At 50.4% G+C, this 24,176-nt stretch overlaps 1 protein-coding gene across 2 annotated transcripts; it reads right to left on the bottom strand.

Annotated features, from left to right (window-relative positions):
* Positions 1-4,905: 4,905 nt before the first annotated feature.
* On the bottom strand, positions 4,906-23,524 carry NCF4 (neutrophil cytosolic factor 4). 2 transcript variants are annotated; one of them, XM_061417365.1, is made up of 10 exons: positions 23,317-23,520; positions 17,099-17,183; positions 16,549-16,702; positions 13,698-13,768; positions 10,671-10,798; positions 9,568-9,625; positions 8,793-8,891; positions 6,751-6,881; positions 6,419-6,484; positions 4,906-5,275 (listed from the first exon to the last, which is right to left on the bottom strand). In XM_061417365.1, exons 1-10 carry the CDS (start codon positions 23,346-23,348, stop codon positions 5,080-5,082), a joined length of 1,020 nt encoding a protein of 339 aa, XP_061273349.1. In that variant the 5' UTR covers positions 23,349-23,520; the 3' UTR covers positions 4,906-5,079. The 2 variants fall into 2 exon arrangements, with proteins under 2 accessions (XP_061273349.1, XP_061273351.1); XM_061417367.1 differs by having other exon boundaries at positions 5,235-5,323; positions 23,317-23,524.
* Between the last annotated feature and the right edge of the window lie 652 nt (positions 23,525-24,176).

Here is a 24,176-nt window from a genome sequence, read left to right as displayed (position 1 = left end):
TACCAGTGGCGGATTCATGTTGATGTATGGCAAAACCAATATAATATTGTAAAGTAATTAACCTCCAATTAAAATAAATAAATAAGAATAAATAATAAAAAATAAATAAAATAAATAAAAATAGGAGCCTATCTTCTGAGACTTAATTTTTTCCAATTGGTTATATTTCTGAAACTCTTTCATGTTGCCATGTGTGTTTCACCATTGTGTTCAAATCAATGAATGAACCTACAGTTCTCTGGATGAGAGCTCAGCTGGATAACCTTGTTGGGGGTTATTGCAAAGAGAGCTGCTGTATCCCGGTCCTGTGCAAGAGTTCGCTGTTGGATCATAAACTACATGAATGTTCAACTTTACGAAACAATGGAAAATGGTTTTCCAAAGAGGGTGAATTAATTTACATCCCTCTTATTATTACTGAGCATCTTTTCATTATTCATTGGCCATTTATTTGCTCCTCCCTGGTGGAAAATATATTCATGTTTGTTGTTCATTTTAAATAGAATTGTTTGTATTTTTCTTTTCTATATGTGGGAAGTCTTTATATATTCTAGACTAATCTTTTTTCAGTTATATATCTTGCAAATATATTCTTTTAGCTTTTGGCTTATTACGTCTTTTGGTAAACAGAACTTTGTATGTTTAACATAGTCAAATGTATTAATATTTATTTTTGTCTTGTTTAAGAATTTCTTTCCCACTCCAAGATTAGGTAGGGAATATTAGGTATATCTTCCCTAAGTATTGTTTTTCCTTCCTACAACCTAATACATCTAAAACTGCCTTTGGGAATTGTTTGACTTAGGGATTCAGTCTCATTCGTTTTGAGTTCCATATGATTGAATAATTTGCCCAGGTACCATTCTTTGATTTTCTTCTTTCCCATGTGAAAGTGAAAGTGAAAGTCGCTCAGTTGTGTCTGACTCTTTGTGACCCCATGGACTATACCGTCCATGAAATTCTCTAGGCCAGAATACTAAGAGTGGGTAGCCTTTCCCTTCTCCAGGGGATCTTCCCAACCCAGGGATCGAAGCCAGGTCTCCCACATTGCAGGCAGATTCTTTACCAGCTGAGCCACAAGGGAAGCCCAAGAATACTGGAGTGGGTAGCCTATCCCTTCTCCAGGGTATCTTTCCGACCCAGGAATCGAACCGGGGTCTCCTGCATTGCAGGTGGATTCTTTACCAACTGAGCTATCGGGGAAGACCACATCTCCAAAATTTTGTTGCTGTTTAGTCACTAAGCCATGCCCGACTCTTTGCAACCCCATGGTCTGTAGCCCTCCAGGCTCCTCTGTCCATGGGATTTCCCAGGCAAGAATACTGGAGTGGGTTACAATTTCCTTCTCCAGGGCATCTTCCAGACCCAGGGATTGAACTTGCGTCTCCTGCATTGGCAAGCAGATTCTTTACCACTGAGCCACCTGGGAAGCCCACAGATCTGCAAAGTTACTTCTATCATATATCAAATACCATTTATGCATGATGTTCCTGAGCTCTCTGTTCTGCTCCATTGCCAGACTGTCAATTCCTGTCCAAATACCACACCATTTTCTTTTCCGTTGCTTTAAAATAAGTTTTGCTATCCGGAGGGCATGCCTCATCACTTTATTCTCTTCAGGAGTACTGACTATTCCAAGTCCTTTACTCTTCTCATATCAATTCTAGAATAGGTTTGTGAAACTCTAAACAACAAAAATATTATTGGAGTGTATTTTCTAATTGCATTAAACCCATGGATCTCTGTGGATCAGGGGGAAGAAGTGACATCAACATAGACAGAGTCTGCATCAGCATTTGTCAATGCTGATTTATCAGCATCATCTTAAACGTTGGAAGTTCTGTAAATGACATTCTTAAGACTGAACTCTTTCAAGAGTGTCAGAGTCTTAGGCTTTGTGATTGCAGCAAGCACAGTCAGGAAAAAAAATGTGTTTACCCTTGCTCAAAAATTCTGTTTGTGGATTGTAATGCATAAATCCCACTCGGGAGAAATTAAAACTGAAACACTGCTTTTCATTAGAAATTCAGGAAGGGGGTGTGCATAACAGTTTTCCAGGAAGGATGATAACATCTCACCAGTCTGGTTTGTTGTTTTTTTTTTCTCGTCCAGAATGCCTGCACTGAATATGCACCACGGGCGCAAAGTGGTTGCTAATCAGTCAGATGATATTTCTCTCGTTACTCATGCTGTCTGGTTTGCACAATAGTGGACAACACTTCTTACCTAAACTAAAAAGAGGTTGGCCGCTGCTTCACAATCGCTTTCTAAATGTCTCTTGCAAAATGTCTCTTTTGGCTCATGCTAACCTGGATTCACGCAGTGAAGAAAATTCTAGGAAATACAGTTGCAGTTTAGCTAAGTCAATACAAGTCCAAAAATTATGTTCACCTTTTTGTTTATCATTTGCTCTTGCATCTCAGATTATCCCTCAAGGGCCATTTTCCTTATTCTTGAAGTGTGTATTTTAAAGATAATTTTAGTTCAGATATCTTTTTTCTTTGTTGAAGTATAGTTGATTTACAATGTTGGGCTAATTTCTAATATACAGCATAGTTCAGGTATCTTGATGACAGATTTTCCACTTGTATCCATACTTGATTTCATTTCACATTCATTGCCTCCTTGGTGACTCAGACAGTAAAAAACCTGCTTGCCATGCAGGAGATCTGGATTTGATTCCTAGGTCAGGAAGATCCCCTGGAAGAGGGAAAGGCAATCCACTCCAGTATTCTTGCCTGGAGAATTCCATGGACAGAGAAGCTTGGCAGGCTATAGTCCATGGGGTCACAAAGAGTCAGACATGACTGAGCAACTAACACACACACTTTCATTATTTTTATTTATTTTTGGCTGCGGCGGATCTTTGTTTCAGCACATGAGCACGTCATTGCTGTGTGGACATTTCTCTCGTTGTGGCAAGTGCTGGCTTTTCTTGTTGTGAAGTATAGTCTCCAGAGCGCCTGGACTTCAGTAGTTGTGGCTCACAGGCTTAGTTATCCCTGTTGCATGTAGGATCTTAGTTCCCAGACCAGGATTGAACCCATGTTCCTGCATTTGCCGGCTGATTCTTAACCACTGGACCACCAGGGAAGTCCTCTCACCTTCATTACTGACCATAAAGTTCTAGATTGAAAGTTATTTTCTCTAAAAATCTGAAGGTACAATTATAATGGTTTTGTCTTCCATTGGTGCAATTGAAAAGTCTGCTTCTCATTCTAATTGTCATTTGATAGTGATCTCCACTTTCTCTGACTCCTTTTAACATATTCTCTTGGGCTTCCATGTTCTGTAGTTTTGATCTATTGTAGCCTTAGCAGCAGCAGCAGCCAGTTATGACCATTTTTTATTCATCCTGCTTATCCATACATGTTTCTTATATCCATAGATTTAAGTTTTTCATCAGTTTTGAAATACTGTATCTGCCATCTATTTAAACATCACCTCTTTGCCATTCTCTGTATTTTCTCATACTGAGATTCTAATTTTTAAAAAAATCTCATTCTATTGTTTACATCTCTTAATTCCATCTTTATACTCTCCAACTACTTGTATCTGTGTTATATTCTGCGTAATTTCTGGTTTTATCTTGCAATTCACTAATTTTCTCATCACCTGTGTGTAATGTTTTGATACTATTTAACTCATCCACTGTCTTTTCTGCCTCAACAGATGTACACACACATACACCTGTGCATACATCATTTTTCTTTTGCAAATCTGCCTGGTCATTCACTTTAGGTCATTCAGTTTTATGATTTCATCCTTTATTTCTTTGAACACTTTAGCCATGCACTTCAATAATCTGCAGACCCTGGGGGTCTAAAGCTACCATTTATTCTCACTGCCTATTGTCACTCACAGAGATTAAGTGATCTTTGACTAGGAGATTTTATTGCATTTTAATTCGAGTGGCTCCAGTCAGCCTAACTGGGAACACTTCACTCCAGAGGGGACTTTCTTCTGCTTAGAGGCAGGGATACCACTCTCTCGGAATCACCTCATCCTTTCCCCTTAGGCCTTGATCTAGCACAAGAGCCCCTGGTCCAAGCTCTTTATGCCATGGCCTCCCTGGGCCTAAGCTTTCTAACAGTAGCACTGCTTCTGCATTCCAGAACAACCTCCCAGAGGCTGTGGGTTCTGACCCCAGGTCTTTTCATGGGATTTTTTTTTTTCAGCAGGGGTGGGTAGTGGTATGGGAGGGTCATTGGAGAACCCACTGCTTCTTATTAGGCTCATGATTCTTCAAAGAGTGTGTGCTATCTAGGGTCTCATTGTGCTGCAGCAGTAGGGCCTCTCAACTTTCAATGGTTGGTTTTTAGTACTTTTTGATCAAATGTTTGTTTCACTGAGAAGAGGGGTCTGCCAAGCTCCTCCTGCAGTCTTACTGAAGGTGATACCTATTGATATTTTGGCTGCTTAGGAGAGAAAAGGCTTCAGCTCATAGAGGGAGATCCTCCCATTCTGCTGCTTCTTCCTCCCCAGAGGGGCCAGAGTCCGCCCTCCCTTCACCCCTTACTTACAATGAAGACCACCAACAGCATGACTCAGGTCTCTGCCCTTCTGCAGAGCAGCAGGAATAAGAGGGCAGAGGAAGCCCTTGACCTTGGTCACACAGAGGACTTGGTGTTGGCCTGACCCAGAGGGTACCCAGGGAAAGATGACTTCCATGAGGCCAGTGGTTACTCCTTGGAAAGGGTTTAAAAGGGAGTGACCAGAAGGGACAGGAGTGTCACTGGGTTTCCCCACACAAGGGAACAAGGTGAGGAAACAGGTGGCTGAATTAGGGGCACAAAGCCAGGGCCCTCTTCTGTATATAAATGATCCCTCAGTGATACTCATGAATGGGTTTTTACTTCCTCTCCTCTCTTTCCTCCAAAGACATTCTCTTCCTCAGCCTGCCCCTTTGAGATGAAATGGTTTATTTAATTCAGAGACCAAATGTACAAGCCAAGGTCAGCAGGTCTGTCCAACTCAGAACCAGGAAGTCTGTCCCACACGCCCAGCCCTTCTTGGTCCTAATGCCCTCAGAGTGCTCTTTGCCAGGAGTCCCCTCACTGCCCCAGGGACACCACTGGCTCAGGGGACTGTGTTGTAGACCTTGTAGTTGTCCTCCTGGGTGACGTGCAGCTTCCAGGGGAAGAGACGCTTCTGGGAGGGGAGACCTCGGGCCCGCTTCACCATGAGCTTCACGTCCTCATCTGACAGCAGCCGAACCAGGTCCCCCTCAGCGTCACGGTAGTTGAGGGCGATGTCCTCTCTCTGGAACTCCCGCCTGGGTGGGAGAGATCAGAGTTCGGGAAAGGTCCAGCAGCCTTTAGGCCTAGGTGTGGGAGCAGGGAGAGGGGATGGAGGGAGATTTAGGGCCGGGATCTAAGAATTGGAAGGGGTCAGAGCTGGACACTGGTTCTATCATCTGAGTGGTCCAATCTCCCATTGTACAGATGGGGAAATTGAGACCTCCAGGGGAAAATGGGACTTTCACAATAAATTTGTGGAACAGCTTGAAATGTCTTATAATGTGCTGAAGACTTTAAGAACTGTCATGGGGAAGAGAAGTGGGTTTTATTGAGCACAGAGTAGAGGAGGATAAAGCCCCCGAGACAGCCCTGTGTGTGGCCACAAAGAACTCATGAAGGACTGGAAGTGTCTGATCTGGGTACAGGTAGACGGGTGAACAGCCATTCAAATTTTCCACAGGTAAATCTGACAAAATGAGTCAGAAGCTCTATCTGACTTGCAAACACCTTGATCCCCAAACCTCACTTCTAGAAAATCATCCTAAGGAAATAATCAGGCAAAACATCAAATAGGCGAATCGCAGCACTATTCACAGTAGTATGTAAAAAAGTGGAAGATAACTTAAATGCCAACAAAAGGGGATGGCTGCTTTAGTTATGGTGCAGCCACAGAACAATGCTCTGTAGCCAACTAAATAATAAAATTATGGGGAGTGGGGTGCTGGTGGGGTGTGAGCTGAAGAAATATGAATGCACATCAGATAATGAGAGGAGTAAAATATGAGGTGATTTCAGTTCTTTATACTTTTCCATGACTTCTGACATTCTTTTTAAAAAATAATGAATAGATATTACTTTTACAGTCAGTAATATAACAATGCCATTTCCATTCTGTAAAGCAACTGTTCATAACTGGGTCTTGGGAGGTGGTGGTTCCCTGATGGAGAAGGGTTCAAGTCCAAGGTTTTGACTTAGAAAAACTTCAGCAAATCCAGGCCCACAAACCTCAAGCCCCTTTACCTCTCTGCAGCCCCCTCCCCCCATCTCTAATGTGGTGAGCAAAACAAAAAGGTGAAATAGATACAAAACGCCCAGCCCTTGAATGTGCTGTGTTCCTCCCTCTGTTCTCTCCTGCAGGGTGTCTGACACCCCTCGAAACTCCCACCCTAGCCCCTCACCTCATGAGCTCCAGCAAGTCCTTGAAGAGTGGGGTGCTGCTGAGGTCCTCCTCCACTGCAATGTCCCTAAGGAGAGAGTGGGCAGGAGTAAGGAGGCAGCCGGCCAGGAAGGGGATAAGGGAATGAAGCTGGCCAGGTCACACTGGACCTTGAAGTCTTGTGACGGGGTATGACTTATCTGGAGGATGGTGGGAGCCACTGCAGGCTTTCAGGTACGTGTGTTTGGTCGGGGGACATGTGATCAGGTTTTGGTCTTGGAGCCCAGAGGTGGAGTGGGGTTGGGGAGGGCCAGGGAGGCTGGACAGACCCCTCCCTCCCAGCAGGCCACCAACTTGATGGTGCTGATGGTGTCCTCATAGTAGTAGCAGCGTAGCCAGTTGGTGGGGTCTTCCTCCTCTGGGAAGTCCTTGAGGATCTTCACAAAGGACACTGGGAAGATGCCTGTGGTTCCCCGGACAGTGCCCTGAGGGAAGAAAGAAGACACTGCCCTGTGGGTGCTGGGAGAGGCAGCAGGGCCATGTCTCGGGGTCCTGCCCTTTGATAATGATGAGGAAAGTCAGACAAGGTCTGGGCCCCCTCATGCAGAAGAAAGAGAAAAAGTGGACAAGGTCACCAAGCTGTTCACCCCAAGACATCCATTTTTGAACAAGTCAAGACCTGAATTTATCTGGAAACCTGCTTTCATCTCATTCATTTATTCACTCAGTCATTCATTTGACTACTTCTTGAGTGCCAGCTAAGGGGTAGGCTCTGGGCACTCAGAAGGGATGGAAATCCCTGCTTTTCCCCCTGGAGCTTCCACTGTGCTCCAGACAAGGCACAGGTAAACAGGTGAACTTTACAGGCAGTCATATGATGGTAGGTGTCCAGGAGGAAAACGGGATAGGGGAGGGAGAGGGTTAGAGGCAGGGCCCATTCATTCATTCATCCATCCATGGACACCACCTGCTCTAGACCAAACAACCAGAACTCTCCCTCCAGCCAGGCCTCTTTACTAAACTCCAGCCAAGACCTAGACATTGCTGTGGTTTGTCACCTGTTCTCTTAATTTTCATAACCCTATGGAAGACATATTGTTCCAGCCTCTTTTACAGACATATAAACTGAGGCTGAGGTAGTACTCTTGCTCTTTCCCTAACCCTCCCGTCCATCTGAAGCCAGAAGTCATTTAGCATACTGACCCACAAAACCTTCTAGAAAACAAGAAGTCAACAAACATTTCCTGTTTCTGGAGAATGACCCAGCAATACCCTTCAGCTGTCAGAGCTCATGAGTACCCGAGACAGAGCTGCGGGACTGGGGTAAAAATCAAACCAAGTTGTGAGATGAACAGTTGGCCCATACTCCTCTCCAGCCCCTGGGCGCCAGGGATCCTCCCCTTCCTTCAGTGGTTTCCGGACCCCTGGCGGCTGGCCCTGCCTCGGGACCTGTTCCATAAGCTCCTTCACACACCGCTTCAGGAGCCCCGAGAAAAGGGAATCTTCCATAACAAGAGGACTTAATCCAAAAGGCTGCATGAGGCCTGGACTTCCCACTCGGTGATATCCCCTCCATCTCCAGTTGTGCTCTGAGCCTCTGTAAGGGCCATGCTTGCTGCTGGCAGGGACAAAGCGTGGCCAAGATGCCACACACCCAGGCCCTATATGGGCCGAGCCCTGAACAGCTGCGTCTCATTCAACCCTTCCCAGAAACCTATGAAGAAACAGCCAGGGTTATCTCCATTTACGGGAGAGGAAACCACGGGGTTGAGTAAGTTTCCCAAAGTCACAAAGCTAGCTAAAAACAGCTAGGATGTGACGTCAGACGCTGGAGCTCAAGTCAGTCTCCCTCCTCACTTTCACTCACTCCCTGAGTGGTGAGTAACTTTATCCGATTATAGACAGCATGTCTCCACTGGGCATGATTCTGCCTTCTGGGGCCAGAGGTCAGGGGACGCTCTTGATTGCTGCAGCTGGAGGGGTGCTACTGGCATCTAGCAGATGGACGCCAAGGTCACCATTAAACACCCCACAGTGCACAGGGCATCCCCCAACAGAGAACTGCCTGCTCCCACAAGTCAGAGTGAACAGGCTGAGAGACCCTGTTATAGAACAAGGAATGAAACTCAGAGGGTTAACTGACTTTCTAATGTGACCACTGATGGGGTCAGAGGCAAGTGTAGGTGCCGGAATCTTCTGCTCCCGTCACATACACAATATTTCCTCAGGCTTCCCCGATCTACACCTTTGGACAGCATTTTTTCCCTGGGGCCTTCTCAGATCCCTCCTCTTTCTCTGATCCCTCATAGAATCAAAACGACTTCACCTCCAACTTACCTGCAACCTCATTTCCTCCTCATTTTCAGTCTCACCTCCATGCTCACCTCCAAACTTACCTCCAGCCAGTCTTTATTGATCCGACTGAGAAGGAAGATCACATCTCCAACTTTGAAATTCAGCTCATGTTTGCTGTTCCCAGTGAAATCAAACAGGGCCTGGGAGAAGGAAATGGTAAGGAAGGAGGGAAGAAACATTCACCAAGTTCCTACTACAGTGCTTTACATACTCCAGTGTCCCATTTAACAGATGAGGAACCTGAGGCTCAGGGAGGATGAGTGACTTTCTGATGCTCCACTCTATTTGTTAGGGAGAAGCCAGGTTTAGAACCCAGGTCTCCCTGACTCCAGAGCAACTGCTCTTTCCAAGCCTGGGGGCATGAGCAAGAGGGAAGGGTTCAAACTCCCCGGACTTGGTAACTTCCCCATCCCCCAGGCCTCACTGGGGACTCCTGTGCCCCCATAGTCCCCAGGGCATTGACCACATTGGTTTTGAAATGCCATGTTTAAGAGTGTGTCCCTGGGGAGCTGTGAACCCCTTGAGGACAGGGCCTGGTCTAAGTCACCTCTGAAGTTTTGGTACCCAAGGCGGGGCTGAGCTTGCTGAATGAATGCTGGCTGGTACCTCCGCCTCTGTGTGCTCATCACAGGCCCTCCCCTGGTCTGGCTGGGGGTTCTGACATGTCTGAGGCTGAGGCTGTGGGCCCTTCCCTCCCCTCCCCTCCCCCGCCCTGTACCCAACCCCCGCCCTAGGCACACAGTGGGCACCAGCAGGACGGGCTCAGGGGCTGGAGATGGAGCCAGGCTGCTGCCCAGTGGTGAGGTGGGATGGTACCTCTGCTCGTGGAGCTGCCATGCGGTCAATGCCAGCAGCTTGTGGGGACTCGCTTTTTCTGTGGAGAGAGAAGAGGGGCTTGTCATCCCTTCTGCTTCTGTGCCAAGGAGGGCCTCAGCAGAGGAGTTAAAGATGCAGCTACAATTGCTCCTCTGTGCCAGCATGCTACCCACAGCTCTCATCGCCCTGGAGGAGGGACTGCACCCCCCCTCTGTGGACCAGAAAGCAGAGGCTCAGATAAACATTTGCTTAGGGCCATAGCTTGCCAACTCTTTCCCGTTACTCCCCACACTCAACCCCTAATCTTCCAGCTGAGTAAATGGGCTTCAGAAAGTGCTGAGCTCCACTCCAGGACCCAGGGTTGCTGTGGGGCACAGATGGAATTCAGGCCACACCTGCCTGGGTGCCTGTGGGAAATGGCCAGGCACGACTTGGAGAGGACACTCAGAGACACTGGCCGGAATGGAGGGAGGAGCTGGATAGGCAGGCGGGGCTCAGGAGCCTTGTCCTGCGATTCTTAGCAGCAGCAGCAACATAGAGTTGTTCATCGGCTTGAATTTTCAGTGATTTTTTTACCCCCTGCTTAGAAGGGGCCAGAGGGAGCTGGGGGCCCTTTAGAATAAAGGAGTGAGCAGCAGCGTCCCCTGGTGGCCAGTGTGATACACCAGGAGCCACAGCTGGCCCCATGGAACTAAAACTAACCAGGAACAAGGCGTGCCAGGCGATGATGGGAAGAATGTTTGCAGACAGAACCACTCCCCCTCCCTTCCCGACTCTCCCCGCCCCAAGCACCCAAAGCCCTCGGGCCATCGCCAATGGTTGCCATGGCAACAAGCTTTTTCCCGTCACAGCCCCTGTCCTCTGGCCTGTCGTGTCATACATCAAAACACACCCACTTTCTGTCCGTCCAGACCCTACGCTTGATTTTCCAAGCTTACCTAACAACCCAAACCACCCTGGAGGACTCAGACAAGAGAACCAGTTTATATGCCTGCCTTCTTTCAGGGGAAAAAGTGCCTTCGCGGCAGGGGCCTCCAGGACAGCCCACCCGGTCAGCAGCAAGTGGCCCAGGGCCGTTGTGAGCACGGGGCCCCATCACTTACACTCGCCGGGTGCGCGGGCGGAGCCGCCGGAGCGCCTGAGGCACCTGCTCGGCGTCGTAGGACGACTGGTAGAAGAAGATGCGAACGTCCTCGTCCATCAGCACCCAGATGGGCAGGCTGAGGAGGTGCTGCGTTTGCCGAGAAGGCAGGACAGGTCGGGGGTCAGCAGTCTTGGCATCCCAGCCCCGTAGCTCCATCCCCACTCCCCCCACACACACTATTCCCCGGCCATTAATGCATTCTCTGCCTGATAAAGAAACAAGATATATTTTGAAATTTCAACAGGGTGAATGAAACATGTCACAAGATCTACCCCCGGGTTCAAGGTCAGGAGGAACCACCTAACTTGAGAAGAGCTCGTTTGGAAAAGACCCACAGCCCTCCAGACACAACAGATGACATGACGCGGTGGTGACTATTCAGGCGCGGCACTGAGCGCCACACCGTGTGACCTCGCTCCCTCTCACAATAACCTGGGAGTGAGGGTCACAGAGGTGAAGGGACCTGCCCAGGGCCGCACAGCCTAGTGAGCGACAGAGCTGGTCACCCAGAGCCATCTGCCACCAAAGCTCATCCCTTAGGTCAGAATGAGACAATGGTCGGGGAAGCACCTCCCAGATAAACCACATTAACAACACTTGGTGATATTACCACCTAAATGACGCTTCCTGATACTGTATGTCATATTATAGGATCAGAGTGGGAAAGTGCCCAGGTCAGTGGGCAGAGCTAGGAAGTGGTAGGGTTGAGATTGATTATCTGATGCTGGTTGCAACACCCATGATGCAATGACCCTCAAGCTGCGAAGATGCAGAGCACCCAGAACCTGGCAGGGTCATCCCTCCAAGCTGTCCACTGCACAGGTCCCCAGGAGCACTGCAGTTGGCTTTGGGTGCTACAGCTCCAGAGGCACCCAGAGCCCCCCCAGAAAACCCCATGGGGACGGCAGGATGGAGGGAGGCCGGGAACTCCACCCCAGAGGGACTGCAAACTCAGAGCCTAGAAAAGGCACGGTTGCTTTATGGGGAGGATGGGAGACAGCAGCCCAGAGATGAGCTCACGGGCACAGATAGAGCCAGGCTGTGCCTGGGACAGAATCTGCCACTCATCTAGGTGACCTTGGCAAGGATGCCTCTGTGTATTCATTAATACAATGAGGGTGAGGGTACCTCCCTTGTAGGATTGTGGAAGGACTAGATAAGTGAATTTGTGCAAAACACTTAGAACAGGCATCTAGCAAGGGCCCCATCCAAGCTGAATGTTATCATTGTTGCTATTACTTTTATTCCAACACAGTACAGTGGATAGAGCAAAATCCTGGAGTCAGAGAGATGTGTGTTCAAACCCCATCCTACTTACTAAATGCTCTGTGACACCAAGGGAGCGATTCTACCTCTCTGTGCCTCCATTTCCTCACTTTAAAATATGGATAAGAGTACTGAACTCACAGGTTATTGAGAGAATTAAATAAGCCATTTATCCAACAAATGCATGGATATATCAAGAGCCTCTTAGTTGTACACCACCTGGTTCCAGGCAATTGTCGTTATCACATGAACCCTATTCTTAATGAGGACAGAGGTGAGACCACTGAGTAGAAGTCACAGGAAGCCGGGCTTTTCTAATAGCTGTCCAACAATGGATGAGCAGCCTGGGTCAGGAAGAGTGGTAATGAGCTCCCCGTCTCTGAATGTTCCAAGCCCAGGGTGGGGTTACCAATACACTGATTGACCTTTTGGCTTCAAGGAACCCACTCAGACAGACAGGTAGAGATGAGATTCTCCAGGCTGCTGGTTGCCAAGACCAGGTGAAGAGCAAAGAGCTCCAGCTCCACACGCCTTCTCGCTCTGGCTCCTTCCAGCCCTGCTGGAAGAGACTAGAGGAGCCAGCCACCCTGAAGAAGCAGCTGTCACAGCGCCCCCTGGAGGGGAGACACCACCAGTGCTGGAGCCCAGGTGCTTTCCTACCCTACCTGTTCTCCACCCAGAGCCCAGGATTCCTGCAGCCGCTGGGGAGGGCAAGCCAGCCACCTGCTCCCTTTTGCTTCCCCCTCCACACTCCTCCTGCCCCCTCACTCCATTAGGAGTCATGCTGTCTCACATTCTGGAGGCAGGTTCACAGTTTACAAAGCACTTTTCTGTCCTTTTCTCAACATCAGTCCCCTCCTGTGAAACCAGAAAGTTGGGGGCACCATCTCATTTCATAGGCAAGAAAACTGAGACCTAGATAGGATGAGCAATTAATCCTAAATCACGCAGGGAATTACAGAGCAGAGACCAAAGAGACTCCTAGCTCGGTGCTCTTTTCCCATAAGAGTAGGAGAGGAAGGGGCGATCTCACTGTCTCTGAGGATGCCTCTTGGCTCTGAAGAGGGTTGCCTTCTCCAGTTTCCTAAGGTTGCCATCAAGCCATGTCTTGTATACCTCTAGTGACGGGGTGCCCACTATCCTAGGAACGCTATCCATTTCTTGCACAGCTTTAATTGGTGTAAGGCTTTCCTAACCAGCCTTGTGTCTGTCTATAAGATGCTCCTTCCTCTGTGCTCCCATCTCCTGAGGATGCAGACAATATACGGGTTGGGGAATACATAAGGGCATCTGTCCAAGGCCCATGGATGCCACTAAAATCCAGCCTGTGTCCTGTTCATGTGTGTTATGTGAGAAAGCTGGGGGCCTGGTTTGCCATGCCCCTGTTATACAGGCCGTTCTTCATCTGTCTGTATTCCCATAAGACAGTGGGGACCTCGGGGCAGGCATTGGATCCTATTCTCCTCTCTACCAGGAGGCTCAGCACAGCCATTAGTCAGTTCAAGGTGTGTCTTCCTGAATCTTCTCCACTGCTCCTGCCCCATCCCCTGGAACCCTGAGAATATGTCCTGTTTCTCTCCCCAGGCCTGGCCTTTAAGGATTGAAGATGAGGGCCATCAGAGCAGGAGAGCCAGCCCCAGTTCCCAAAGCCACCTGGGCCCCTCCCTGTGCTCAGCACCCTGTCCCCTCCCAGGAGCCACGTGGCCTAGCCCCGCCTTACCTTCATGTAGGCGTTGAGGGCAGGTATTCGCATCTCGGCAATCTCCTGTTTCACACCCACATAGACTTTGGCTGAGAAAAAGCAAAAAGCTGTCCTGGGGATCTGGCCCAATAGCATTGTCTCCGGGCCAGGAGCTGCCCACCGGAGGCAGGAACCCTTTCTACTAGCTCAGCGCTCCTCCCGCTCATCGGCCCACGGCGCTCTGGGGGCCACCATCCAATGTGCATTCTCTGTTATACTATCATCAGCTGATACTTTTCTTGTTTTAACTGTTTATCTATTGCCTTTTCCTACACACGTACACAGACACACGCACACAGACACACACACACACACGATTCTTAGCTCCAAGAGAACAGGATCTTTGCATTGCTCACAGCTACAGTCTCATCACCTGGAACTGTGGTCCTCAAGTCTGGTTGTGCATTCATGTTGCCCAAGGAGTGTGTAAAATCTCATTGCTCGGGACTCACCCCAGAAGAATTTAAATCAGAATCTCTGGGGGTGGAACATGGGCATCAACAATCTTTTAACCTCAAGGTACTTCCAATATGCCACCCAGGTTAAAGAGCCATGGTGTAGAACAAGGGCCGAACTAGTAAATATTTGAGGAGTGGATGGGTGAAGCCTTCCTCGAAAGCAAGACAGAGTGTTTGTGGGGAAAGGGAAACTGATGATGCTGATCAAAGACAAATGTCCTCTCTGGGAACTTCAGGGGGCTCTGAATCACCCACTCAGAGAGCCCCCCAGAAGGCAAATGTGAGATAGGTCTGGCTCCTGCTGGCCACTGCCCTGAGGCACACTGGTGTCTAGGAGTGGCAGGAGGGCAGCATCTGAGGCCTGGGGGAGTGAGAAACTGGGAGATTAGTAGCAAGTAAAGGGCAACTAAATTAAAAGATGCTTACTCCTTGGAAGGAAAGTTATGACCAACCTAGACAGCGTATTCAAAAGCAGAGGCATTACTTTGCCAACAAAGGTCCATCTAGTCAAGGCTATGGTTTTTCCAGTGGTCATGTATGGATGTGAGAGTTGGACTGTGAAGAAAGCTGAGCATCGAAGAATTGATGCTTTTGAACTGTGGTGTTGGAGAAGACTCTTGAGAGTCCCTTGGACTGCAAGGAGATCCAACCAGTCCATTCTGAAGGAGATCAGCCCTGGGATTTCTTTGGAAGGAATGATGCTGAAGCTGAAACTCCAGTACTTTGGCCACCTCATGCGAAGAGTTGACTCACTGGAAAAGACTCTGATGCTGGGAGGGACTGGGGGCAAGAGGAGAAGGGGACAATAGAGGATGAGATGGCTGGATGGCATCACCGACTAGACGGATGTGAGTTTGAGTGAACCCTGGGAGTTGGTGATGGACAGGGAGGCCTGGCGTGCCGCAATTCATGGGGTCATAAAGAGTCAGACATGACTGAGCGACTGAACTGAACTGAACTGAAAGGGCAACTAAAGTCATAGGCATGCAGGTCAAATTATCTGTGTGGGGCGGCAGAGAGGCGGAAGGGAGGGGAGTGAGAAGACAAAAGTGAGGACGATGGATGCCTGCCTTCCCAGGAGCACCAGAGGAGGCGACTCTGTAAGGAGATGGAGGAGCCACGGGAGACAGGAAGGGAATTGGGAAAGGCTGGCACCACAGCAGTTTGGAGAGAGCACCCCAGAGGAAGAAGTGGGCTGATGAAGTTGAGGCCTGAGTTGTACCCATGGATCATGTCATGGGCCACTGTCCCCAGAGGAACTCACAGAGCAGGAAGAGCTGAAACCCGGCTGGTGGGTTGAGCAGAGGATGGAAGATGAGAAGGTCAGACAGCAAGTCAAGATTTATTGTGGAAAGAAGGAGAGATCTTTGAGGGCCCTTGGGGCTAACAGAGGCTTCTGGCTAGAATGCTCACTTAGGATACGTTTTTGCTTAAAGATGAAAGAGAACCAAGCCCGCCCGTGGTGAAGCTTGGCAGACAGTCAGTAGATGAAGGAGAAGGTGAATCTACAGGGGTAGCAAGGGACAAGCTGTCAGGGAGGAGAGATCAACTGAGAGCAGGAGGGGCCCCTCCTCTCTGCCACCCAGAGATGGGGAAAGGGTGAGTGAGGGAACGGGTGAGTTTCCTCCCTGGGGCTGGCTGCTGGCTGGGAACCTCAGGCACTGGCTAAGGCAGAGAGGAAGCCCAGCTGGAGGTGGGGTTTAAAGCTTGAAGAAGGGAAGGTCAGGGAGTATTTTGCAGCCTGTGGGGTGGGGCAGGCACAGCCAAGGCACACACCATGAACCCTATACCCCACTCTGGCAGGGTTCTCTCTTGCTGGGCTCACGAAGGCTGGCCTTGAGAAGCCGAGAAATTTGCACCTTTCCAAGGTGCGTGTTAGGACCAAGTAGGGGTGGAAGGCCAGGAGACAGGGGGGTGGAGGCCCATCCAAAAGCAGCAGTGGGTGCGCCCCCACGGTGTCCCAGCAGAGCAGGGAAGGAGGAGCACCCATGGGGGACTGAGGAGTTACAGGGCAGTTCCCCTCGAGGGGCTGGAAGATGAGTCTGTGTTTAACATGGGGAACACAGGGATCCCTGTCTCCAGGAGGAGAGGCCGGGGCTGATGCGCTCAAACCTGGTGGTGGATGGCTAAACCGGGGCAGCTGCGCAGGTCATAGAGCACAGGAGGTCAAGGGCTCAGAGGTTAAGGGTTCCGAGGCCGGAGAGCCAGAGGTGGCAGCCTGTGACTGGCAGGAGGGGGGCATGGATTAAATAAACAGTTTTCACTAAAATAGAATGGTTTATGCTAAAACAGAAGCACCGAACAGCACCCAGAGAGCTGGGAGGAGAGGCGAGCCAGTGGGCTCCGACCTGGGGCAGCCAGTCGCTGCCTACCTGGGAGCGTGGGGAGGATACAGGTTAAGGGGCTGGTCTTGCTCTCCTGCCCGAAGCGCTCCTCCAGCTTGCTCTGTAAGGCGTAGAACTGGCGGTAGCGGCGGTAGATGAGGTACTTGGACCCCCCTTTCGTCTTTACCTCGATGACAAAAACCTAAGGACAAAAACCACAGGCTGAGCTAGCAAGCCAGGGATTGGGGCTTTGCAGACCGGGGGCGGGGGGAGGGGTGGCCTCACAGGCCAGAGGTAGAGGATGGTGGAGGTCCAGAGGCCCTAAGGTTAGATAATAATTTCTTGACCTCAGTATCACTTTGGGGGTGAGGTATTTCCCGGTCATGGGCACCACATGACATGAACCAGAATCCCTGGATGCCATGCAGTAGATGCCCCACCCCAGGTTGTGGTCATTAAAACTGTCTGCAGATATTTACTGCAAAGTGTCCCCTGGAGGGTAGAATTGCCCTGGTGAGAACCACCAGGATAGAACTTAGGAGAGGAAAGCACTGGAGGCTCAGAGGTCAGAGGGTGAGGGTGCAGGGGTCTTTCTTACAAAGTGGCTGGTGAAGCCTCTCTTCTCCTCAATGTCAGCGATGTTGGCTGAGATGGCAATGTCGTCAGGAAGCTGGTCGAAGTCGCTGAGGGAGGTGGGAGGAGAAGAAATGCTGGTTATCATCCTGAGGTGTTGAGGGGCTGCAAGGTGCAAGGCCCTGTGCCAAGTGAACCCATGTACCCAGCATTCTCTGTTCAACACCCTTCACATGCCAGGCTGTGACACAGACCAGGCGTCTGGAGTTGGAGCCACATGTCAACAACCATACTAGAATCTAGCAAATCTCTGTGGGGCTGCGTTATTCATTCAGGAGCAGAGCATCAAGCACCCCTGCCTATTACACCCTGTTCTAGGCCCTGGGTCACCTGCTTCCCAGAGAGGATGGCTGATTACACCCAGGGAAAATCCTCACAGAGGAGGTGACATTTGAGCCAGGTCTAGAAGGATGAATAGGAGTCCACCAGGTAGGACCAGAGCAGGGGAATGCCTGCCCTCCTCCCTGGCAGACTGAATGCAGGTGCTAAGGCTCTGAGGGCCAAGTCTATTGTGGTTGGAGTCTGGTGTGCTCAGAGTCTGAATAGGCAGATGAGGCCAGGCTGAGGAGGGTCTCCAGAGCCGAGCTAAGGAATTTTATAAGCAACAGGGAGCCATGGACAGCTTCAGAAGAGAGCGAAAACGCAACAGGGCTCTGGCTTTAGGATGCCAACTCTGGCAGTGGCGTGGAGAGAAAAAGGAGGGCAGAGACTGGGGGACAGAGCGCCACTGGGAGGCTCTGACGTGGTCCAGCTGAGAGATGAGGTGGGCCTGAGCCAGACAGTGGGGATAAGAAGAGAAGACAGACAGGAGGGATACCTGATAACAGACACTGTGCCATTTTTGTGCCCTCTGCTTCTTCCTAACTAATCAAGCTCCAGTTCTTTTCACGATGACAAAGCCTAGCCCCAAGGTGATAGATCACTTGGCCTGAGCCAAACATAATAATCCCATTGCTGTTTCCCAGACCCACTTGCAGCTAGGAGCAGCCATGTAACCTGTTGTGACCAAAGAGACCTAAGAGGAAATCTGCTGTAGGAGCCTCTGGGAGACGGTTTGCATCAAGATCCAGAGAGATGAACAAAGCTAGTAGGGTCTTCTCCTCTTTCCCCAACTGCCTGCCTGGAAAGTAGATGTGACATCTGGACTTGCAGCAGCCACATTGCATTCATGAGGCAAAAACGTGGGAATGATCACAGGAATCTCTGGGACTCTGGTCCTGAAGTCACTGAGCGGCAGAACCAGTTGTGACCTACCTCTGAACTTCTCATTATGTGAAAGCATAAACCTCTGTTTGTTTCAGCCACTATCAGTTCCTCTGTTCTCTGCAGCCTTCTGCATTTCCAACGGATACACTGGTAATTTACGAGTCATTCCAGAGTTACGACCAGCAGGGTTTGGGGACTGTTTGGATATAGAGGTGAAAGAAAGGGCAGTGTCAAGAGTGACGCCCACATATTACCCATATTGTGACCAGGATGGGTGGAAGGGGAGCAGGGTTGATGGACACATTTTGGAACGTGCTAATCTGAGAGGCCCCTGGGGCACCCAGGTCATGATCCTGCAAAAGTTGGTGTGTGGCTCTGGAGTCCTGCAGGGAGTGGAGTTGAAGAGGGTCCCAGCTGGATTGCGAGTGGTAAGAACCTTCTGCCCTGTGACTAGTGGTTAAAACCCCCAGGGAAGAGCAATCCGTGAGCAGAGGAGGGGATTGAGAGGGACAGATGGAGGAAGAGAAAACGGAACACCAAGGCGGGGGAGGAGGAGCAGCTAGGGTCACCCAGTCCAGCCGCTTGTAGACAGATGAAGAAATTAGAAGCCATCAGCAATCGTGTTCCTGTTGCAGCAGTTGGGAAACAGGGTGGGAGAGGGGGGCAGGGCTGCCTGAACCTCGGAGCCAGATGGAACCTCAGTCCCAGCCCCCACTGGGCCCCAAGTGACGTGGACTGCAGGGATCTAACTCAGGACTCTGGAGGCTGGCCCAGGAGGTGACTCAGGATGGCGGTGGGCAGGCACAGGAAATCCCTACCACTCCCAGGCTAGCAGCCTCCCCACTCACTTTCCACACAGGGTCCTATGGTAACAAACACCCTTGGGAGAAGCTTCCTCCTCCACTTTCTCCCCTGAGACGGTGAATTTCCTGACTATTTCACCTTCAGTAGGAGGCCGGTGGGGCAGGAAGGAACTGGAGAGGCAGAACGGCCCTTTGCAGGGAAACAGGTAATGGTAACTACAGCTGACGATGTCCTAAGCACACGGAGCACCAGGGACCCTTCTAAGACAGTGTCACCTTTTTCCAGACTGAGGTACAGAGGTTAACAAACTTGTCCCAAAAAGTAAAAAAACTGGGATTTGGCTCCAGAATTTTTTCCCAGTCCACTGGCCCTGGTTTGAAGCTCCCAACAGCTGGCTGTGTTAAACTCAGATAAATCCCAGCCCCTCACAGCATCAGTCTCCCATCTAAAATAATAACAACAGTAATAATATTGTTAGCAGCTACTGTAACTCAGACATTGTCCTAAGAACTCTAGGATGTGGCCTCTGCCTTCCTGGGTTTCATGGTTGATTGGAAGAGTTGGATAAATAATTACATAATTTCAGTAATCATAGAAGCTGTGAAGGAAAAGTCCACAACGTTTCAAGCTACAGCAGGAGCCCAGCCATTACTATAGTCCCTGGAAGAATCAGTAGTACATCAGGCAAGAAAGCTCACCAAGCCGACACTTCTAAGATGGGGGTGAAGTTATCAGAGGGAGAAGCAAGGATGCTGTACCTGCAGGGAGGGCAAGGTGTGCTCAGACTGAGGATGATCAGGGAGGGCTTCCTAGAAGAAATGGCACCAGGTAAAGAGGAGTCGACTCAGGACAACAGGCAAGAGAAAGAGTGGGTGCAGAGGCCTCAACTATGCAAGAAGGGGTAAGTTACAAGGGATGAGGCCAGGGAGACCAGCAGAGCCTACTCATGAAGGGTGCTTGTGCCCCGCCTTGGGGTGGTGGGGCAAAGAAGGGTTATGTTGGGAGACCTGTGTGTCACAGAGGGGAGGGCACAGGTGAAAGATGAAGACCTGAATTCCCGCTCTGACACTGCCAAGGTCAGCAGACTTGGGAAGACTCCTCTCTGAGCTCTGACCCCTCCACCACTCCGAGATGGGGCCCAAGGAGGTATTTATATCCCGGGAGGGTTTGGAGGTCACATCTGTAACAAGCGTAGCTGGAGAAGCCCCAAAGGAGCAGGGACCCTGCTCACTGCTGTATCCCCAGTGCCCAGAACAGCACTGGCACATAGCAGGTGCTCAGGGAGATGCAAGCCCACTCCCCGTGTCTGTTTTACAGCAAGTCCACTGTGTGCTGACACTGTGGCTCAGCAGTAAAGAATTCACCTGCAGTGTAGGAGACTTGAAGGAGACAAGGGAGACGTGGGTTAGATCCCTGGGTTGGGAAGATCCCCTGGAGGAGGAAATGGCAGCCTACTCCAGCATTCTTGCTTGACATCCCATGGACAGAGGAGCCTGACGGACTATAGTCCTTGGGGTTGCAAAGAGTCGGACACGGCTTAGCAACTAAACAACAACAAAAGCAACCACTGTGGGCCACGTGGGAACAGCCTGGCTGCCTGCAAGGCGGGGCCAGGGAGTTGAACCAAGAAGTCATTGCACCGGGCAAAAGCAGGGGTGCAAAAAAATGGGCAGCAAGTCCCCCTAGAAGAGTTGCCCCCTGGAGACCTCAGCCAGAACCCCTCTGAACTGAAGTCCACTCAGGGCCCAGAGATTGATATTGTTCATGAAAAGTCCATTTGGGAGGCCTGGACAGGAGGAGCTGGGTGACGGGTGGAAAGACCCTGGGGCAGCAGCTAGTTCAGGGTTCCTGCCTCCTACACACAGTAGGCGCTCAAAACACGCTTCTGGAAAGTGCACTCAATGCCCCCACAGCAGTCCTTTCCACCTTCAGATACCTCACGCCTTAGAAAGTCCTGCTACCAGAAATCTGCTGCCCTCCCATTACATCCTCCACTTCGGCCTCAGGCATCCAGACCTCACTTTTAAATAGGCATCCAGGTACAGGGAGACAGAGACCCCAGGCGCGGCTCCATAGCCCCATGAAAGAGGGGGGAAGGGCACCTTTCCTCCATAGAGGGGCAAGCACAGCTTCCAGGGGACCAGGACTAGGAGGGAGGGGTCGGCTCTGGGCATCATCTCTCTGACCCACGTGCCCTGAGAAACAGGAGGTGCACCAGCCTCAAACAGCAGCTATTTCCTGAAGGTTCAGGTTTACATGCCAGGCCCAGCCTCCACTGAGGACTTGGGGGCTGGAGGAGCTGGAATCTGTGGGGGGACCTGAGGACATAGGGCTTGGCTCCTGCCTTCCTGAACCTCACCCCAGCCCCCAGCACCACCCTCTGTGGCTCTTGAAGACCATTCTTTTTCTTTTTTTGGCCACACTGCATGGCATGTGGGATCTTAGATCTCTGAGCAGAGATCAAACCCATACCCCCTGCAGTGGAAGTGCAGAGTTTTAACCACTGAACTGCTAGGAAAATCCCTGGAAGGGCATTCCTGAATCACCCTCCAAGCATTTGCATTTGATATCCCTCCTGCAACACATACACACACACACCTTCCTTCTGACATTTGACATTCAGGAATTCCATCCCGGCTCCCACTTCTAGCCGCAGAGTCCCCCAGGGGCCCTCTGCTGCCCACTTCAGCCAGACCAGCCTGACCCATCCCCGGTGACCCTCTGAGCCACTTCCATGCTTTTACCACACTCTTTCTGATGTCATCTGCAGCTCTGATCCAGAAAGGCAGGAACCAAGCCCTATGTCCTCAGGTCCCCCCACAGCTCAGAGCACAGGCTGACCTACCGAGGAAACTCAGAGAATGTCTCCTAAGAAATGAGGCGAGGCCCTGGCAAGGCTATGCTCGGAGCCCCAGCCTTGCCACTCACTCCATGTGACCCTGAGTGAATATTTTATTCTCCTTGGGGCTCAGTTTTCTCATCCATACAATGACAGTGTTGGTCCCAAATGATCTAAAGACATTTTCCAGCTCAAAGATTCATCCATCCATCTGTTATTCGTTCATTCACTCACTCACTCAGCAGCATTTACTAAGTACTTAGTACTGGCATTGTTCAAATCCTGGGACATTTGCTGTTCACTTGGTAAGTCATGTCGACTCTTTGCGACCCCATGGACTACAGCACACCAGACTTCCCTGTCCTCCACTATCTCCCAGACTTTGCTCAAGTTCATGTCCATTGAGTCGGTGATGCTATCGAACCGTCTCATCCTCTGCCACTCCTTTCTTCTCCTGCCCTTAATCTTTCCCAGCATTAGGGGCTTTTCCAATCAGTTGGCTCTTCACATCAGATGGCCAAGGTAGTGGATTCAGCTTCAGCATCAGTCCTTCCAGTGAATATTCAGGGTTGATTTCCTCTAGGATTAACTATTTTGATCTCCTTGCTGTCCAAGGGACCCCCAAGAGTCTTCTCAGCACCACAATGAAAAAGCATCAATTCTTTGGCACTCAGCACTTTTTACGGTCCACCTCTTACATCTGTACATGACTACTGAAAAGACCATAGCTTTGACTAGATGGACCTGGGATATAGCAATGATCAAAAGAGATAAATACCCTATGGGACTTCCTTCTAATTGCGGAGCCAGTGACAAAGAAAACAGATGAGTGCGTATAGACTATTATGCCAGAGAAGTAAGGACTACACAGAAGAAGGAAACAGGGTAAGTGTTTGGAGGGGGCTGTTAAGGAAGGTTTCTTGAAGGAGTTGACATTTGAGCCAAGCCCTGGAAAACAGCCAGATTCTGTGCCTCCATCTGAACAGAAGATGAAAAGCCATTACTCAACACTGTGGAGTAGTGAGGTCCCCTGGGCCCCAGACACCTGAGTTCCCGTCCAGACTCCACCACCCACTCCTCCGTGACCCTGGGAAAGTTACTCCCCCTCTCTGAACCTCAGTGTCTTCACCCATGCCTGAGGGAAGTGAGCCACTACTAGGAGTTTCCTTTAAAAAGTTCTCAGAGTCTGTATTTCTGAGTATTTGGGGTCTGACTCAACTCCAGCCTCTCAACTTTTGACATTGATAAGCGGCTGCAGGACGGTGGGCCTCTGCCCTGCAAGGCCTGCCGGGAACAGTGAGGAAGCCCCGGGCGGGCAGCGCCCCTGCACTCACCTCTCAGCCCGAAGTTGCTGTGCCTTGGCCATGGCTGTCAGTCCAAGGCAGGGGTGGCGGAGGTTCTCACGACTGGGCCCAGACCAAGGTCACCTCTCACTTCCCTCCAGCTAGCCTCATCTAGGCTGTGGTCCCAGGAGTCCCCAGGAGCTGCCTCTGGGGAGGCCCCCAGCCAAGCTTCTCTCAGCTCTAGAAGAGGCTCCTCCTCCAGGCCCTCTGGGGCTGGCTGTGGCCCATACTTCCTCTTCCCCACCATGCAGATGTACGATAGCTGGGGAAGTACACACTCTCTGACGCTGGGTATGTGGGGTACACTGATTTGGCAGGGGCATTTGGGGACTTCCTCGATGTCAGTTCTTGGTGCCAGATCTTGGCTGGGTATCAGAGACCTGCTCTCCATCAGAGACTGAGCCTCAGTGCTGACTCAGCCACCAGAGGGGGCTTACATCCTTGGGGAGTCACTTCACATCCACTGACTCATCACACCCAGCCTGCACCCCCTCACTGTCGAGACTTTACCCAACCTATTCCCTAAGCTGGGAGTGCGGGCCTCCACCTCACCTTCCTTCCCAAAGTCCTCTCTCAGATGCCACCTCCTCCAGGAAGCCTTCCTGGTACCCCCAACAAAATTAGTGCTCACAGGCACTTGTGTCATATTAAAATGTGAGGGTTGGTTTATCTTTCTCTATTCCCCCTTTCCTGGAATTCTGGGCTGCACTTCTCTCATGCCTGGATCCCCAAGCCTACTTGGGCCTGGCACAGCCATTTCTCCCTACAGGGCTGCCAACCAAAGTGAGCATCACATTACAAATCTGAGCATACTCTTCCCTGCTCAAACTTTAACTGCTTCACCCTGCACT

Source organism: Bos javanicus, chromosome 5 (genome assembly GCF_032452875.1).
Source record: "Bos javanicus breed banteng chromosome 5, ARS-OSU_banteng_1.0, whole genome shotgun sequence".
In the NCBI taxonomy this organism is placed as follows: domain Eukaryota; kingdom Metazoa; phylum Chordata; class Mammalia; order Artiodactyla; family Bovidae; genus Bos; species Bos javanicus.
The sequence above is the reverse complement of the archived record's forward strand: the minus strand, read 5'-3'. Positions and strand labels throughout refer to the sequence as shown.